The 19,571-nt window shown below is 42.3% G+C and overlaps 1 protein-coding gene across 6 annotated transcripts in view; it reads right to left on the bottom strand.

Moving 5' to 3' along the window:
• SPECC1 (sperm antigen with calponin homology and coiled-coil domains 1) overlaps window positions 1–19,571 on the bottom strand; it is an 87,321-nt gene that overhangs the window by 26,368 nt on the left and 41,382 nt on the right. For 4 of the 6 annotated variants that reach the window (XM_015646479.3, XM_033518867.1, XM_019008615.2 and 1 more), the window contains 4 exons: window positions 8,709–10,267; window positions 6,715–6,922; window positions 6,009–6,082; window positions 5,516–5,694 (listed from right to left, as the gene is read on the bottom strand). In XM_015646479.3, the coding sequence (XP_015501965.1) occupies window positions 5,516–5,694; window positions 6,009–6,082; window positions 6,715–6,922; window positions 8,709–10,267 (2,020 nt within the window). Of the gene's footprint in view, window positions 1–792; window positions 2,074–3,387; window positions 3,450–5,515; window positions 5,695–6,008; window positions 6,083–6,714; window positions 6,923–8,708; window positions 10,268–19,571 lie in introns of those variants that run through there. The other 2 variants (XM_015646483.3, XM_015646484.3) reach the window with 2 other exon arrangements.

Raw genomic sequence — 19,571 nt, 5'->3', positions numbered from 1 at the left:
GTGAGCACTTAACCTTAAAAAGAAAAATCTGTGTGACAGGGGAATGCACATGTGTGTACAGAGATGGGCTTCTTAAGAGAGAAGCAGAACAGCAAGAGCTTAACTTGCACTAGCTAACTCAAGGGGACAGAGCACAAATTAGAAAGATTAATGATAAGCCGTAACTTCAAACCCAAAATGACTCCTTATGCACAGAATCTCTTCAGCTTAGCACATCTTAGGGCATCCAAGAGACTACACAAGTTCTGCTACAAAAAAATGAGGGATTTGTACAAAATGTCCCCAACTGCTGGAAACAAGAATGAATGGTTCACACAGATAAATGCTGCATGTGCAGCTGGCTGAAGTAGAGCAGCTCCAGGAGGAAGCAGAGCACTGGAACCACAAAGGAATTAAAACGTGCAGTCCCTTTCACAAAACCACTGCTGAGTTTCATTCATTCACTGGTGAGAGAAGTAGATGCAGAGAGCTTTTCTCTAACAGCAAGAGTGAGTTTCCTTGTTTTCTAGGTTTGAAATATGTAGAGAACTGACTGACAAGGTGCAAGTCTTTCTGGTCTTAATCTACATATTTATGGCAAACTCAGCCTTCTCATATTTGTAAAATCTCTAAACTGCTCTGATGACTGTTACAGGAGGTCTAAGACCATAGAACCACATTTTCAGAAATAATGACTCCCCAGTCTCATCTTTGACATAGTTCCTCTCATTGTGACTCCTCCCCAACTCCAAGGCACACAAAGAAGAGACACACGCTGCACAGAATAGAAGAGAGGCCAAGGGCAGGCAGCAAGCAATTCCAAACACTTAAAACATTTATTTGGCACTTCAATGTATATTTCTTAAACATAAAAAAACCAACATTCAACAGCTGCCAGCACAGCAGAGAAAGGCAACACAAGTGTGCATATAGGCAAACACTCCAGTAGCACGGCACAAAGGCGGGGGCCACGTCAAAGCCAGGACATCCTGTGGAATTCTCCACTAGCTCAGCCTGCTCCCACACCAGGCCCTTGCTAGGTGTCTTCACATTCAGAAGGACAGAAATCCCACAGCCAAAACACAGAATTCCAGTCCTGGAACAAATCATGAGAAGCTCCTGGTAGAGATGGTAATCTCTGAGTTTCTCCTCAGCATCCATGGAAAGCTGTCCAGGCATCTCTGGCTGCAGAGCTGAATTCAAGTTCTCCCTGATCATCATATACTTCACCTGAGTTAAAGGCATGAGAACGACTCCTTTCTGAGAGGGTGTTTACTAGGGGCTTGATATGTTCATTTCTTTTCCTTCTGTTCTCTCCATGTGCAGTTCTTACAGGAGGACAAACCTCACAGGGAACTTTCTCCAGGAAGGTCACAGCAGGACATGCTCCATGGTTGTCCCTTCCCAGCACCGCCGGGTCGGCCGTGCCACCCAGTGGCGAGTGCCTTGTCAATGCAAGAGGGAAAATCTGAAACCAGCAGAGCAGCTGAGTGACTAAATCCGTGTTTCCACTCAGTTTTGCTGCTGGATTTCAGTGACCTATCCCCAGGTGTGTGTGTCTGTACAAACAATCTGTTCTCTTACATGTATTTAGACACACAGAGATAGATCACAGAATATAATATTACATGGAGAACTTATGTATATGCCATTAAATTTTACAAATCAGACATACACACTCAGTTTAAGTTTTGCTTAAGGTTAAAATGGCATGTTTGAATGCCTGTTTCCAGGAAAATAGCCCCATCCCTCAAAAAAAAAAGCTCTCAGTTATTTCAGATCCCCAAATCTCTGTGATTACTTCTTATGGCTTAGCTGGATTTAGAGTAATTCAGAACTTCTTCTGCCTTCTGGTGTCTTCTGAAGAAAGAAAACTTCTGAAACAAAGAGAGAGGCTCCTGCCCATGGGGAAGAGGTGGACCTGAGCATTCACACTTTGCAACACACTTGAATTTTGAAGGTGCTTTCTTGAATTGAAATTGAATTGAATTGAAACTTCCCTTTTTCAGCTGGGAGTTGAAGGCAAGTCCTGCAGTGTATCACAGGCCTGGCTGTGCCTCCTTTCAGGGCTGTTAGCTGGCAGCAATCAGGCACCTGTGGAGAGACAGACAGCAGTCAGGGAGGTTATGGAAAGCCACACCATGCCCACCCTGAGGTACAGCTCTCTATTTTATATCATCCCATCATCTCTAAATTAGGGAGAGTCAGGGAAACACTAGTGGTGTGGCTAGAATAGTTAAAGAAGTGCCTTAACACTCCACCAATTTGGCTTTGAAGATGTGATGAGCAACAACAGTACAAAATACAAAATAAATCCATGTCGCTCAGATAGGAAGAAATCAATTATTTACAACCAGGGAGTCAATGTAGGACAGGCATGGGAGTGTTCCTGGCTTTCCTCTCCTCTGGTCATGTCAGACTATTCACTCAAAAGGTGTACATGGACCCATCCAGGCTGCTGCAGGCTGCTCTACCTCAGCCAGAGCTTCAGGGTCCTTGCACTAAAGGGGATGGAATAATCTCATCCAGTGTACAAAGAACCCACCAAGAACTCTCTAACAAACCCAACTCCCCACTCCAAACAATTCTGAGGGGCAAACACTGCTCTGAGAGCCCTGCTCTGCCATCCTCCTATGCTTGCTGTGAGAGCAGAGTGAACTCTCAAACCTCTGAGACAGAACAGCTGCAAACGCAGGCACAAATGAGCAGCACATCAGCACATACAGACTGACAGTGGGGTTTAATACACGGAGTACAAGCTCATTTCCAGGAGAAAAGCATGTGACACTGCCATGCTGTGGCATTGGAGACTTTAGAAGGAAAAACAGAAGCATATTAGTGGGATGCATCACAACATTCAGTTTAGGCTTCCATTTGAAGATCTGGTTAATTTTTTTATTATTCTAAGAAGTCACTCATTTAATTACAGATTTAATTTCTCTGAGTACTACTCCTGGCCCAACTGCCTTCCCTCCATGTTCTTGGTTCAAATCACATAATGTTTTATGCCAAAATCATCTTGAAAATTTGAAGCCAAAGAGTCAAAGCAAGACCTTGAAAACTTTTTCTCAGGACTTTATCCTGTCTGGTCTTGAAAACCTCCAAGGATGGAGACTATTTAACTTCAATTGCCACTACCTGTGAGGAGACAGCTACACATCAGTGGATTGTAAGGTTCTGCATTTTACTGCAGAGAAATAACATTAATTAGGATGTAAAATATCATAGAAGACTGCCTGAAGCATGGGTTAATCAATGTGTAGTTTGAACCAGTGCCAGCCTGGGACAAGTTAACTCCTTTTTTCCCTTATTCCATTTGGTTGATGCTTGTCCAACCTCCCCCCAACATTCTTAGTCATAGAATTAGACATTTAATCTGTGTTAAAGATGCCTTTGGGAGGCTCTTACCTTCATTCAGTTGAACTTTGATGACCTCATCAGGATTTTTTCTGCAAGTTCTTTGGCTGTTCCTAAACCAGAAATGACTTTTTGTCTGATTAGAGGAACGTAACGGTGAAAACAAACTTCGAGGCAGGAACTCAGGCAGTCACAGGCAAACATTAAAATGGCAGGATGTTGTAGGAGATAAACTGGCTTCAAGATGAATTTATGAGGTGGAGTCTAATGACCCTCAAGAGATGGCTGAGATTTTGCCAAAAACCTTTGAGTAGCAAGCTCTTTGGAAGGTACATTTTCCAATAAGAGCTTAAAAATCAGACAGGAAACTTTCACTAGGGACTGTCAGACATTCAGCTGAGCATGCAGCTGCTCAGCATTAGCAAACATGAGGAATATTTTATAGACTCTGTTAAGGTATCATGCTACAAACTCTTTCCACCAGTGCTGAGAACACATCAAAATCATCACAGGCACCAGAACCTACTGCTCATTCGGAGCAGTGGCATTTGTGACAAGCTGACAAAGTGACAGCAAAAATACCCCCAGAGCTTCCTGGGTGAAGGAAGCTGGTAGAGACGGAGACCTCAGGAATGCAAAAATATCTGGAAGTGCAGAACTGGCTCTCAGCAGGAGCTTTGGTGACTTGAGGAATTTGTTTCATAGGTCAGTAGGGCTTTAAAATTCCAGTGTTTAGCTGCTGATCACTGGTTTGTTTAGACAGGGACTTCCAAAGGCCTCATTATGTTTCCCATACTAGCCAGTACAGACATTTTGCACATTCTGAGAGTCAAATTAATTATCCTGACAGATGCAGAATTTGTTTTCATTACCTGCCTTTGAAAGAGAATCAATATTGCCCTCTGCAGACGGCATATCTGGCTCCATGACCAAGGCAATACTCAAAGCAAGCTACACAGAGAGTCAACATGACACAGAGACAGACACATCCATGTGTGTGTGACACAGAGGGAGACACAAAAGCCAAAACTGACTCCATTAAATACATGACTGAACACTTCCTCCTGGAACTACAGCTGTATGGATTCTGGGGCTCCAATTTAAAAAGGAGTATTTGCAGCTCAGGCTTCTTATACCAAAGAGCTGATAATGTTCCTTGTAGATGGAAGATAAATATTCCAGTTTGCAAATTAGCAGGTCATCTTCTATTCATTTGGTATTAACAAATATATCTGAAAAGCCAAAATAATACAGAGGGAAAGCTATGAGAATATGATTCCCCACCCTCATACAGGAACCTTGCTTTCAACAAGAGAAATTTCATTAAGAACAAATTAGGAATGGAAACAGGGCCCAGAACCTTAAGTACTGTCTGGTAATCATTTTGTCTGTACATAGTCTGTAACAGCTTTTCTTTGCATCCACTTGGGACTCTGCTAATGAAACTGGAGCCCAAAAACATTCCTTTATTTTCTGAAAATAACTCTTTCTGTTTGTTCAATCCAGGCATTCTGATCCACTCCTCCTCAAAAAAAGCTCTCCCGTGTTTTTAGTCCCTTCTACTGTACAATTGCTGTGAAACTCCTGAGTGTAAAACTGTGAGCAAGTAAGTGCAATGCAGAGCTGGACTGTTATTTCACCTGAAAGAAATTACAGGATTCTCCCTGTTCCTGTGGCCATTCTGCCAATGGCTGTGAATTTACCAGGAGAGAGATTAAAAGGCAAAATCTAGAGGGGTAAAATTCATTTGACACATATTTCTGATGAACAGATGACTGCTTCTGTTACTTTGTCTTTCTTCATTGACTTCCTTCAGTTTAAGAAGTTCTCTTCTGGAATATCTGTACCCAACCAACCCTTCCACAGATGGTTTAACACAGCTGCACAGAGTTATAAAGGCATCACCATATTGAGAGCAAAGCTATCAGAGGATATTGGCAATTGTTACTACTTAATATTTGCTGATTAAAACCTTCATGGCTTAGCTGACAGAACTAGACTGCCAAAAAGAAAAAAGAACAGAAACATCTTAGAATAAGAGACAACAAAATCTGCCAGAAGAGTTACAGACGAGATGCACATCCAAGCCAGCAAATAGTTACTGACAAAACACTGCTTGCATGCGTGTTAGCAGGCACACAGATCAAGTCTTGGCTTTGGAAAATGGTAAACAACCAACCTGTTGCTGCCCTTCACTTCATCCAGCTCCTTCTGCAGTCTGGCATTCTTCTCCTCCTCCTCCTGCAGCTTCCTCTTCACCACACGGAGCTCCTGCTGAGCTTCACACTTAATGTCATTGGCTACAACCACTGCAGTCTGCAGGTCAGCCTGGAAACGCCTCCACTCCTCTGTGTCCTCCTGGAAGGAGCAATTAGAACCCCAAATTGCTGTAAAAACACACCCAACTCCAGTGATCACAAGCAACCAGGATTTCTCCACAATTTGAAGGTGGTGCCAGGTCAAACTAAACACTCGCCTCTTTATACTACCAGAAATTTTGCCTAAGAAACTCATGCTAAGCTTTCCACTCCAGTACTGCCAAGAATTCCAAAGTGAAGAGAATGAAGATTTAAAGGGTACAGAAAGAATTTCTGCTCTTTGTTCTAGGAAAACACAATGCCAGTATTGCAATAACAGCTCAGCTTAGCTTTGTCTTGGAGCTTAAATCTTACCTTCATTTGCTTAGTGAGAGCCTTCAGCTGCCTCTCTGTATCTTGTTTTTGTTCTTCCAGCTTCATTGCTTTACCTAGGAATGATAAGAAATGTAAAAAGATTATTAAACACATAAGGGCAACAGTGAAAGTGAGAAAGGGAGGGCAGAGCAGCTGATTCGGTTTTGGCTCTGGTAATGCCACTAAAATAGACTGAACCAAACTAAAACACTGTCAATGATCAGGAATGGAACCAACAGTAGATCTGGTACTTAAACATCTCTAAAATATGTCATTATTTTCAGGTATTAAACCAGCCTGAAATTTAAATAATCCCCCGTGGATTCACTTACTCAGCACACCCATCCCGAGGGATCACTGATGTGTGGAACAGCCACTGATTCCACACCTTGGTTCCACCAGGTGGCAGCTCCCTGTCCACAGCAGCCTCGACTTTACTGCTCTTGCCAGTGCTTTGCCCTAGAAACTCTAATAAAAGTCCACTAAATCCAATTTCTGGAACGGGCAATACTTCCTTCACTGAAGAATGAGGCTGGGAGATGGTCTCTAATAGTCCATCTATAGCATTCTCTGTTAAAACAGTACTTTCATGCATAAACAGAGGGAATATCCAAAACTGGAATATTTGTAAAGGACAGACCTCCTCCCACCTGTGCAACCCCCTCCAAATAAGTTCACTTAAATCCTTTTTTCCAGCTCCACCTACTTTCTAGGTCACTGATGAGCTGGTTATTGTGGAGTTTGATAGCACGATGTTGTTCCACCTGGTCTTCCAACTCAAAAATGGTCTCTTTCAGGTTTTTGATATCTGCTTCATTCTCTGATGTCTTCTCCTGCAACTTCTGGCTGGTTCTGCTCAGTTGCTCAGCCTGTCGGTCACACACCTCCTTCAGCTGACCATACTCATTCTCAGCCTGGGAGGGAGGAAAAAAGCTGCAAGTTTGTCTTTATTTCTTAGGAGATCTCACTTATTAGAGACTTTACTGGGCACCTTGTGGATTTAAGCACTGTGTACACAGTTTCAATGAAAATGAGAGTCTCAGGAAGCAGGGATGAGTGATGAATGTCAATTTTCTTTCCTGGCAATAAAGATAATACAAGATGCTGCAAAGGAAATTAAATTTTCTATATGATGACCACAATTCCTAACCAATCTCTGCAATTAATGAACAGGGAGGAATTATATTCCCAGAAAGTTCCACATCTATTTCTGTAGCACATTATGAAAGTGATATCACTACCTTAGGGCCAAGGCTGATGATCCACATTAACAATTTGCTGCTTTTACCATGTGCATTTTCAATGGACTGTGAAAACACACACAGCAGAGCCAGCTACTGCAGATAAGTGTATTTCTGGATATGGGACATCTGGAATCACTGAAGGAGGACTCTGCTGCACTTCAGTTTGTTGGCTCAGCCCACTGATCAATGCTTCCAGGTTTGAGGAGAGCTCTCTGACTATAAACAAGTTATGGAAAAGGTGCAGGCTGCCAATTCAGTGAGAAGCACTGGCACAGCCTCACACTGCAGGGCAGCCTTACAGAAGCCTGTGGTCTTGTCTGGGTGTCACAAATAGCCAATGATTCAAAACAGCTTAATTCAAGGGAAGAGTAAAAAGAGGGTAATCTGTGGTTTCCAAACCAAACAATAAAAAGTTTGGTACAGAGTCTGAGCACTCAGCAGTTTTTTACTTATTCTTTGTGAACTTCAGCTCCAGAAGGCACATGGGAGCTTCCTCCATTAACTGCATTTGCTGTGGTCACCTATTTCAGCTGAAAGGACATCTGGATTTTCTAAATCACTCAAACCATGGAGGCGCTTTTTGGCAATGCTCTCTTCCTCTGCAGCCAATTTTATCATTCTTCTCATGCTCCCTTCCCCATACAGGAAAGGCTGCACACTCTCACTCCTTCCACAGCACCAGGACATAATCACTGCTTCTGCTTTATTAACACTTGTTGAATGACAACTCACACTGCAGCTCCTCTGAACAGCCAGGGCCACACAGAAAACAGGGACAGTAACTTGCTTAAGCCTGTTTGGAGTAAAGCTGTCAACTAACAAATGAGGTAAATTGTTCTAAAATATTTTTTCTGTTACTTTACCTATCCCAAAACAGAATGTTCCCTTTTTTTTCTTGGTAAAAATATCTGTTCTATGGAAATGATCTCATCTGAAGCTTGAATGTGCATCATCAGCCAAGTTGCTGCCCCTATCAGCTTCCTTGAGCATTAACTCATGTCCTTGTGTTTGCATGACCAATGACACCTATACTCCACTGCTAATTAATTGTGATTCATTATTCAGAATTCATTTTTCACAGCTAACTATTTATGCCTTTCTTCTCATCTGATTAGCAAGTGACTATTACGCTATTTGTTCACGTCATATCAAAGTGACTTTTTATTGATCTGCTCTTTGCTCCAATTCCAATTCTGTTTACTAAAAGAGTAAATATTACAGAAGGTATTAGGACAAAATAGTTATGAATTTATAAATACAGATATGCTAATAGATATTTCTGAGAAAATATGGATATATCAGCAGAAACTGAGACAATATCATATAATCCCAGCTTCTATTCAGACCTACACATACAATTTAAATCCTGGAAACTTACAATTAATGGCTCAATAACAATGTCAAGACCAATCTATTTATAAAAGGACATTTTATTTTAGAGCTGTTGCTTCTTTACCTTAGAGAGCAGCCCCTGAATGTGCTTCAGATCACCGTTTGCCTTCAGCAGCTCTTGTTTCAGCTCAGTGCAAGAGGCTTCTAATTGAGCTTTTTCTGCATGGGCTACTTTGAGCATCTCCTGCACCTCAGAGTTGTCAGAGGTGCAGCCCATCACGTTGATTTCTGCAGCCTTTTGTTTCTCATTCTCCAGCTGACTTTTGAGAGACCCATTCTCAATTTTCAGACCTTCCAAGGCAATTTTACAGTCCTCCAGACTTTTTGTCACTGTGCTGTTGCTCTGCTGTTCCCCTTCCAGAAGTTTAAGCAGCTTCTCATTTTCTTCTCTCAGGCTTTTTATCACCTGCTGGGCATCCTGATGCTCCCTTTCTAAGCTTCGCAAGCTGCTGGTTAACTGTTGCTGAATGTTGAGTAGTTTCTCTCTTTCAAATTGTGCTTTTTCAATAACTTCTGCACATTTCTGTTCCAGTTCGAGGATCTTCCCCTCTTGAGCTTCATTCTTGGATCTCTCTTGGAGAAGAGTCATGAGCTTCTCATTTTCCTGGCTCAGCTGCTCGGCTCTATCTCTGTGCTGACGGAAGGAAGTCTCCAGGAGAGCTTTCTCTTCCACCAGTTTCTCATTTTCTGTTGTCAGCTCCTGCACCATTTGCTGCTGATCCGACAGCTCCTGCAAAGTGGCCTGCAGCTCTTCTGCTGTGCTGTGGTGGTTCTCCTCCATCTTTTGTATTCTCTCTGTAAGAGATGCAACAGAGAGGTCACTAATATTGTTTGGAGAACTCCCTGCAGTGGAGCACTTGGAGCCTTTGAAGTGGTTGCTGCTGGCGGACGCGGGCCTGGAAGGTACATCTGCTATGTGCTCGAAGTCGGACGCGTCGGGTGACAGGGAGGCTTTGGTGACATCGCTGCTGGAAGAACCAGAATTGCGCAGGGCGCCCCCGTTGACGTGCTGCCTGTGCTCCTCCGCTTCACCCCTCGATACGTTCTGGGATGGGCTTCCAAAACTTGACTCTTGAGTAGTTGGGGTTGGGAGGCTGCTGTTGCCTCCACTGCTCGTGGTTGTGTCTGAGAGAGGGGAGTTCTCCAGATAAAGCAATTTTTCTTTCAAAGCACGGTTTTCTTCTCCCAGGCTAGCAAGTTCTTTTTGGAAAGTCCTGTTTTTCTCCTGAAGGGTTCTTATTAATGGATCTATGTCAACAGGTGATACTGTTTCTAAATTTTGGTTGGAAGCACCCATTCCGTCAGCATTGAGTGACCCTTTCTCTTTGCATTTCTTCAACTCACAACGAAGTCTGGTAATTTCTGAATCTTTTGTCTTTGCTTCTGCCAGGAGTTCTTTAACCTGAGATTCCAGAACAGCCTTGTCACCAGTTTCATTCTCTTGCTTGGATTTGCTGGTGGGGCGCACATGTTTGGTAGGAGTTGGTGCACCAGAGGAGGTGGGGCTGGGCTGTGTTTTCCTGGTGTTGGTTTGACCACGCAGCACAGCTCTCTCCCTGGACACGGATGAGGACAATTCCCGGGGTGCTGGGATCCCTGTGCGCTTCGCAGCTGAAACTGCTCCTTGAGGAACAAAGGGTGAAGCAAATTTGAGTTACTGCATGAAGAAAACAAGTTTCACATCAACAATGCTGGAACCTAGAGCAGTCCTGGAAAAAAACACCTGAGTGTTTTTGAATAGGTTTAGTCATGACTGATTGTGTAGATTCATGTTTCAAAGGCTTGTATTATTCTGCATTTCTCCCTTTCCCATCCCCTGCTAAGAACACAGCCTGGTAAACTTTTTCCCAGTGTAATAACATAATATGTAAATATTGCAATACATGAGCTACAACCCCTATTAATTATACTGATGTAAAGATATAAGAATATTAATTATTTGAAAGTAAATGTTCTTCACACTACTTTTTAAAATGCTGTATACAATCCTAATAATTTCTGGGGAACTGTTCAGTAACTTAAGAGAAGATACTACCTTTGAAAAAAATGTATTTTTATCATACATAAAACTATTTACATTATACTCTATTTAAGTGGATCATCACAAAAGGACTGAAACATTTATGTTGAGCACAGATTCAGTGAAATATAAAATTCTTCTGGCACTTCCAACACTAAGACAATTGTGTTGCTGCAACTTCTTGCACAGATGGATGAGAGATTTTCCAAGTTCTAAATTCCCATCCTCTTATGGAAGAGGAGCAAAAGGAGGTTAGAGAGTTGATGCTGTTCTGCTCGGTTCTTGGCTGGATTTTTTCCCCACCAACCAACAATGCAAAGCATTGTGATTACAAGGGAAATTAAGTTATGAGTTGTTGATTTCCATCTTTCAATGCTCTCTTGAAACACAGGACCCCGGGCACAGAAGAAACTTAAATGAGAGACATCTGAAGCATGGAAGTTGTAACAAGCTGGTTAAAGAAAAGAAGCTGGTTCAAAAGGAAGGTATGACATGCCACTACAAATGACAACACCATGAATTTAAGAAAATACTCCTGAAAATTCAGGACCTTATTCAAAAGGAAAAGTCATAAATTACAGGACCATAAGTGTGGGGACAGAGCACAATGAGGAGATGTTGTCCAACACAACCACATAAACAGGATGCAAGAGTGAGTTATGCAAACAGAAAGGGCTAGTGAGCCAGTGTTTGCAACAAAAACAACTTCCAGAAGGACTCTGGGGGATGAAATCCTAGAACAAATTCAATCTCCCCACATTTTGGAGGCTCTCTGCTGACACACATGTGCAGCATTCACAGAAAATCAGAGCATTAAGAGCAAAGGGGAGCAGACTCCCTGCCTTACACAGCAACCTCATCACCCTCCCACAGCCTTCTCCTGGCTGCAGTGGTGTGGGGCAGGAAGGGTTAACACTAACACCAACCCATTTGCTCAGCATCTCTTTTGAAGAATGCACTGGGTTTATAAAGCCCACACAAACAGGAGCCCCTCCTCCTCCTCCCCCCCCAAACACACACACACTCTGCACCCCGAGACAAAGAGCAGCTGAAGAAAAGCCCCCTGAACCCGGCCAGCGCTGGCAGGAGAGCACAGAGAGCCTCTGTCATGGCAGGGGCACGGTGAGGCCGAACACAAAGGCTCCAGTGTTTTTGGGAAGAGATCCAGGGACAGCCAGGCCCACACAGCTTCATTCAGACACCTACAGCTGGAGGGGACAGCACAGCTCCGGGATCTCCGCTGGAAAGCACCACAGAAGCAGAGATGGGAATTCTCCTTGTCAGAGCCAAAGGCTCATGGATCATCCCCATTCCCAACCCAACTGCCAGCATCTGGCACCCGTAAAATGTACCCAGAGTGAGTTCAGCACAGGAGCAAAGCTCATGGTGTCCCATGCAGCCAACACTGGGAGATGAAGGACAGGAGGAAAACAGGAGGAAAAAATGAAAGGTCCATGATGTGATGTGACTTCCAGCAGAGAAATCCCAACCCAGGACAGCCCCTCCCTGCTCAGAGAGAGGCACAGGTGAACCCCTGGTGGGAAAGCACTTAAATGCATCCTGACCATGGAGTAGGATGAGTGTCCAGTACACAGAAGCAGTTTTCACACAAGCTGTAACAATATTACAGTTCTAAGACATAAAATCTACATTACAAATGATCAGAGATATTCTTGAATGGACCCTAAGGGGTGGCTGAAAGGGTTTTCTACCTTTCACACAGAATTTTATGACTAAAGCAAGTGCTCTGAAAAACATTTTTCATGCCCAAACCACTTCAATAACATGACTGTCAACTGGTCAGCACATGACTAAGCAGCATTCTATAAATAGTGGGTGATATTCTGTACATTACAAGAAACAATGAGGCAATTACACATTAGTACAAATTGCTTGGCACTAAGTAAACCACCTTTTCCTAGGAGATACTCTGCACTTGTAGTGATGCCAGCATGTTTCTAATCACCATCAGATGACAACCTGATCCTGAACAATGGTAGACATATGCATAAGGATAACAATTAATGATATTTAACTGGGATTATCTGTACTCCACCAGTTTGCCAACCAGTGCAAGCCTTGAGCTTACTCAATGTGCTTCACGTGTTTTGCAAGACTCCATGCTCTGCTGACTTGTTCTGTCATAAATCACAAAGCATTTGCTAGCCATCAATAACCATTAACCAACCTGTTTTTTTCACAATGTAGAAACACATATTTTCTCCACTCCACTCTCCACAAGCACCACACAACACTAAAAAGTCACAAGGAACCCCCAAAAAAGAAAAAGTTCTAAGCGCATGTGTTGATCACAAAACACCAAACCAAGTATAAACATTACTTTAAAATCTATTTTATGGGCAAACACCTCCCAATGACCTTGGAATTGAGCAGTGCAGTGGTTGCCAGTGACTGCCAATGCCACAGCCCGAGGCTCCAGAGGCAGGAACTGCATTGAGGGCTGTGCAAGTCCCCCTGGTGACCCGATTAAGTGGCCCCAGTGTGGTGATGGGCTGTGGGAGACTCCAGACAGACAAGTGCCTCCCAGGCTGCTGCATCCAATACATGGATATATTGATAATACTGATTTAAGCTGCTGCTTTCAGTGGTTGGAGTCACACAGAATTTCATTGCTTGGCAAGTGCTGCTGGTTTGGAGCAGGGGAGAGAAAAACAGCCAGCCCTGAATCTCAGTGGAGGTCACCTCATCACTGTGTTCCTCACCTGGGTGCCCAGTAAAAATTTCTCCATTTTCAGCTGTACTTTTCAGGTGTGAGGCATTAAACCACAACAACAGATAGAACCTATAACTCTCTAAGTGCTTTAACATTAACAACTATTTAACTCAAATTCTCTGAAACACATAATTAAGTTACAGGATGGGGAAGCAAAGAGAAATGGAACACTTCACCCAAGGTCACACTAAATCAGGATTAGGACCAGGGTTTGTGCCCTGCTGTGCAGCTTTCCACAGCCAGGGAGCACCACCTGACTTCCCACTGGTGTCAAAAGCCAAAGTATCACTTTAATGAGATAAAAGTTGGCCCCAATGATCTTTGACATTTTAATCCCATTTTCAACACAACTACAAAGTTTCTTGCAGAAGCATCAGGATTACTCCTCAGTTTTTCCACATTAGAATCTATTTCTGATCTGACCTCTCAGCACCTGCCATAGGGACATCCATAACCAGGAGAAAATGGACTATAGAATGGAGGAAAACATTTCTGAGTCCTCAAAGGTGAAACACACAGGATTGTTGTTCAGAAGTAACATCCAGGCAGCACAGCCAATGCAATTACAGTGGTATCAGGGTAAGGGGAAGTAGGAAGCAAACATTTTACTAGTCATGGGGCACACATGTGAGATTATGGAAAGAAGATTCAATATATTTATCTGCCTCCACATTCCATGTGCTCTGATATAGCACATATCACTGCAGTAAAGCCCCAGCTTTGAATTTACATTTATTTTACTAGACCCTTAATTATACTAACAGTTCAAACACCTGCTTCACCAGTCCCAGAGCAGAGAAATAATCCCACTTGGGAAGTGACAACATTTGACCGCATAAACACCTTTAAAAATGTTCTAATTTCTGCCTTGAATCTATTTTTTAGTACTGGAGTCAATACAAAATTATTTGCCTCTGGCCTTTGTCCCATTTGTGTCCCACAACCTGCCCTTTTCTTAATCCTTGCCTCCATCAACATATTAATAACCCAAAGGTTAATGCCATGGCTTTCTGCTGTTCCACAGTGGAGTTAACAGGGAATGTTCCATTTAGTACCTTATTCCTCAATTTTAATCCTGTCATCTGTTAAGCAAACAACAATAAAAATACAGTTTCTCCTTCAACATATTCAAAATTCCGTGTCAGTAATTCACTGTTCCATAGTTTCAGTAGGCACTAAGCCTCCTGCGATGTGATTTAAGCACTGATCACCGACTCATCTCACAAAGCATTTCAGTCATGTAAGACTAGAACACAGAGACAGATGCAGCTTTGGTGTGATGTTTTTCAACAATGGATACCTTATTTGAATTGCAAGGATGGGATAACTAAGGGGAAATAAAAGAAAGCTATTCATAGCACTCTGTAATGTTAGAGTCAGACATTTCAGAAAGGCAAACTGTTGCCTGCAGACAAGTTTGTCCTCTCACGAGGGATGTTACAGCTCCTGCTCTTGCAACAAATCAACAATTTCACTGTCCCGTGGCTGTCATCCCTAAATCCACCTCAGAAAGGACAGCAAAACAAGAGATTGCAATAAGAAATTAAGGATTAACTCAAAGCTTCCCTGGCAACAGAAGACTGAGGTGGTTCCATCATTCTGGAATTCTGTTCTCATGTGCCAGGATATTTTAATAAAATTTCCCATCTAAACAGAACTCCTGAGCCTCAGATAAAGAAGTGGTTCCTTGAGGGAAAGGTCAGTATAAATCAAGTGGGCTGGAAGCATTTAGCACCATGGCTAAGTAAAGGGAATATTAACAGCCCATGCTTGTACAGCAAATAAAAAGAATTATTAAACCACCCCACTGATTTAGAGTTCATAGAGTTTAATAGAGCTCATTTTACTGAGCTCTAGCACTTGTGGTTTAGCTGAAATATGTCCTTTTTATCAATTCTGGCTTTCAGCTCATCCTCTGGCTGTGACTTCAGCAGATCCTGGACTTGAGAGCGCTTCCTCAGGCTTTGCCAGGATGTGCTGAGGATCTGGAGCAGCACCAGGAACACACAGAGACAGCCAGGCAAGGCAGGCAGGTACCCTGTGCTCAGTCTTGCCTGGGAAAGCTCCTGGCACTACTTTTAATTCCTCAGTAAAACAAACCTGGGTCACAGGAGTATCTTAATCTCACCTGGTTTATGACACCAAAATACAGCTGTCTAGTGCCATTTCAGATGACCTTTAGGTGTATTTAAAATACCTTCACTGCACTCAAAGATTTGGCAGCACCTGAGAGACACCTGTCCCTTGCTCCAGAGGCAGACAGAGCAACTGGGATGGCTGAAGACACCTTAAGTGCCCCCAGACATTGAACTGAACAGCCAGACCTTCACAGCAGATTTACAAACTACAGATAACAGCAGGTTTTTTGTGCTATATTCAGAATTCCTCCAGTACCCAAGTACCCTTTAGCTGATTTCCAGCTCCACAATGAACAATTTAACACAATGGATTAATATGGGATTCATGACATCATCAATGTGAATTTAGTCACAGCCAAGTCACAAAAGTGGCATTAGCTTGGAGTCACCACAGTCTCTGTTGACTCACTGTGATAAAGCACCACATGTTACAGGGAGCCTGCATGTGTCTTCTGACTTCTTTTGTCAACTCAGAGTAAAGTTTTCAAGAACCTAATTAACTTGGTGTTTCAAATCCATTTTTCAAAAGCAGATAAGCCACTAAGATTTCAAAGCTTAACTGAAGGCCCAGGGGATTTGGCAGATCTCTTTCACCCTGTTCCAGCATTGATCCTGAGATTGATACTGAGACTGATTAAGAGTCAGCAAGGGATATCCTTTGGGAAATGGTGTCTGTACAGCACAGAGGAAGGACTGATGTACACTTGACTCCTTTAAAGTACTTTTTCATTAAAAGGTTTCAGCACACATCTGTTTTATTGACTTTTTCCCCTGCCTTTTTCTTCTTTTTTCTTCTGTCCCTTTGTTTAAAGCAAATGAAACAGTTAAAAAACAACTTCCCTGCTGATCAGAGATCTGCTGATATCCCAATGAACAGGAAACACACTGACACATTTCACGGTGGCATGAGGAAAAGCAAACATTGAGAAGTAGGGCAGATATAACAGCAGCCCTTACCAGCACTGCTGGGCTACTTCATACAAAACCTACAGAGACAAAATCCCTGCACATTCTGCCACACTGTTTGATGCCCCATCCTTAAACCTCTAGGAATGGTGGGACAACTTGGTAACAAATACTGAAGGGATGCACATAACTAAATCAAGCCATGAGGAAGATTTGAATCAGTCCTGAGAGCTTCTGGGAGCTAAAACATGAGCAGGACTGGATGCAAAAGGCTGGATTTTCAAAGAGATGCAGGTGGCAAGAGACACCACCCAGCACCTATGGATATTTTCAAAACTGCTTGAGCTGTTTAGAACTTCATATTTGAGAGTGAAATGCCTGAAACTTCTGCTTCACCATCAGCTTAGGCAAAAGTCAGAATAAAGAATGACACTATTGTACTGTGGCAAAGTATCATGGCTCGATCTGCTTGGTACACAAAGGGAATGAGCTGAACGGGTTCTCTGTCAGCATTCTTCCATGACAACAGCACTGGATACTCCTTTGAATAATCCTCAAAAACTGACAGGAGCACACCATTCTCCATCTCTTTCAGGGCTGTCCTACAGAAAGACAATGCTCCCTGCTACTTGGTTTTTATGCAGGAGCAAACAAAGCAAAGCAAGGCTTGGCCAGTGTGGTTCTTCCGAATTAATCAGTCTGTTTGTAGAGTGTTAGTCATAGAGCCAACACCTTCACAGGTCAGCAACTCCTTGGGAAGGTTCACTTGTACTCCACCTAGCTTTAAAAAAAGGCAAGGAGATGGCTCCAGAACAACAAATGTGGTTTTGATAATCCAGCACTAATTATATATAGAAGCTTCTGCTCCAGTAGGGCCTTTTACTCACTTAGGAAACACAGACTAAGAGTAATTAAAACATTAACTTTTTTTTCTGAATCATTTTAATGGCCTGTTGGACTGTCTGGCCTCCCTGATTGCTTTGTCTCTGGAACAGACACAAAATGGAACAGGAGGAAAGAGCTAAAAGGCTTAATGCAAAGATTTTGATCTATGTAATCATTGTGGAGAATGTAGGAAAGTTACTCAGGTACTGATATTTGAGATGGAGAATAAGAGACCAAAGAGAACTAAAAATTATATTACAAAGTATTAAGGAACAGCAGATGACTGTACTGAAAAAACTACACTAGCAAAGAAAAAGAAAAAGCAGCAATAAGCATCTTGATCTAATTCCTAATTTAAGACTACAGAGACCCCTGACATTTGAGCTGAACACTTGGTAAAGGCTGGCTGATTTTTTTAGTTAGAAATATGAGTCTAAAGATCTGGAGTGCAAAAAGCATCCAAGAAAAGGCACTTAACTATTCATCAATGGTTTAAATCTGCAGATAAACTATTGGTAGGACATTCTTTTCAAGGGTGGCCACCAGAAGAGACTCTCCCATGGCAGGAATGTAACCCAATACTACAGATAACCTTATAGTTGAAGCATCACCATTTAGTTCAAATTTCAGCATCTAAACAAGTACTCAGAATCCACAAAAAACCCCAGTAAGCTTCATAGTGGTTTTAGAAGAGAAAAATGTCTGCTGCACAATTAAGGAATGATCACGCACATTTTATTTTCAGCTTGTTGGATTCACCTGATCAATAACTCTGTTGTCCTTGCACAGAAAGTCACATTTAACTCTTCCAGAAAAGTGCTAAAATGAAAACACAAAAATATCAATTCTACTCAGTACCTGGTGGTTCTAAACTCAGCTCAGCCACAAGAACTGAATTTCAAGTCCACTTTGTCACAGCCTAATTCTATTACAGTGGAAACAAGGTTGCATTCAAAAGGTAAATGAGACAAGATCTGATCAAAACCCTGTTCACAAAGTCTCATTGTGAATTTCAGCTGACTTTCTCTGCTCTTTATGGGCCTGTTCACAGACAATTCCTCTCTGAATAACAGCCAGAGTAGTTAAAATCCCTTTACCCTGAGAGACTTGTCCAGTGTGCACACAAGAGAGTCCCTCTGAACATTTTTGATGCTGTTTACTTGAGTTTCCTGGAAGTTTTTAAGCTGAAAATGAAAACTCAAGCCTGGATATCCCTGGTTTGAGTAAAATTTTAAACCCAGAAGTACAAAAGCAGTGCAGACTCTACTGTAAGGGGCAACTTTTGCTCCCAAATCTCAGGACCAAAGATCAGGAAAGTGAATTGGCTGAGCTGAGACAAGAAGTGCTCTGTGCATGCCCAGTCCTTGCTCCCACAAATACAAACCTCCCTTTCCAACCTGCTCACGAGTCAAGGAGCACCCAAGGGACTCCACTGCGAGGTGCTGCTGTGTTCACCCCCAAAATGAGGGACACAAACCCCAAGGAATTAGCAACACTGGTGCAGGTCACAAGTGGGGTGGAATCTACCCCTGAGCTGCTTTGGATTTCTGGAGTACCCAGCAACCTGGCATAACAAACCCTGAGCCATCCAAAGCAAATGTTCAGGGAAACTCTATATCCTACACTTGCTTGAATATCCCTACAGTAAACTCAACACTACTTTTTTTGGAACTGTTAATACCACTGGGCCTGCCAAAAACTTTAGTCACCTCCAAGTTATACCCCTTGTCTACCCCCCACAAAAGAATTACTAAAATTTTCAGCGTGTAAGCATTATTTCAAAATTAATCTGGTGAAAGTTACAGAAATAGAGAATTCTCCCTTATTTTAAAATGAAGTATCCCTACTTGCTGGTTTTAAGGCAAAATTATCATTTCCACAATCATCACAGCTCATTATCAAAAAAATACGTAATTTTTATATTCCTTAAGGGGGGTTTGACTCTATATACTTGTGACATTAGCATAGCTAAATTATTGGGATTTCTATGTACTATGAGACTTCCTGATTTTTGTTTTTTCTGGAACATTTCCTGCCTATGCACCTGTGAAAACAAGATAGGATCAGGTATAATCATCTCATACATACAACTAAATCAATTTTAAGCCAAACTCTATTCTGGTGGTTTTTTAGACAACAACTGTTAAAAAAAAATCCATAAATATGTATTTTTCTGTGAAGAATGACAAAACCACCACTGTTTCACTGAAATAAGGGATTTTTTGTTTGATCTGGTTGGTAAGT

The sequence above is a fragment of the Parus major genome, chromosome 19 (assembly GCF_001522545.3).
Source record: "Parus major isolate Abel chromosome 19, Parus_major1.1, whole genome shotgun sequence".
NCBI classification, from domain to species: domain Eukaryota; kingdom Metazoa; phylum Chordata; class Aves; order Passeriformes; family Paridae; genus Parus; species Parus major.
This window is presented reverse-complemented; position numbering and strand designations above follow the sequence as displayed.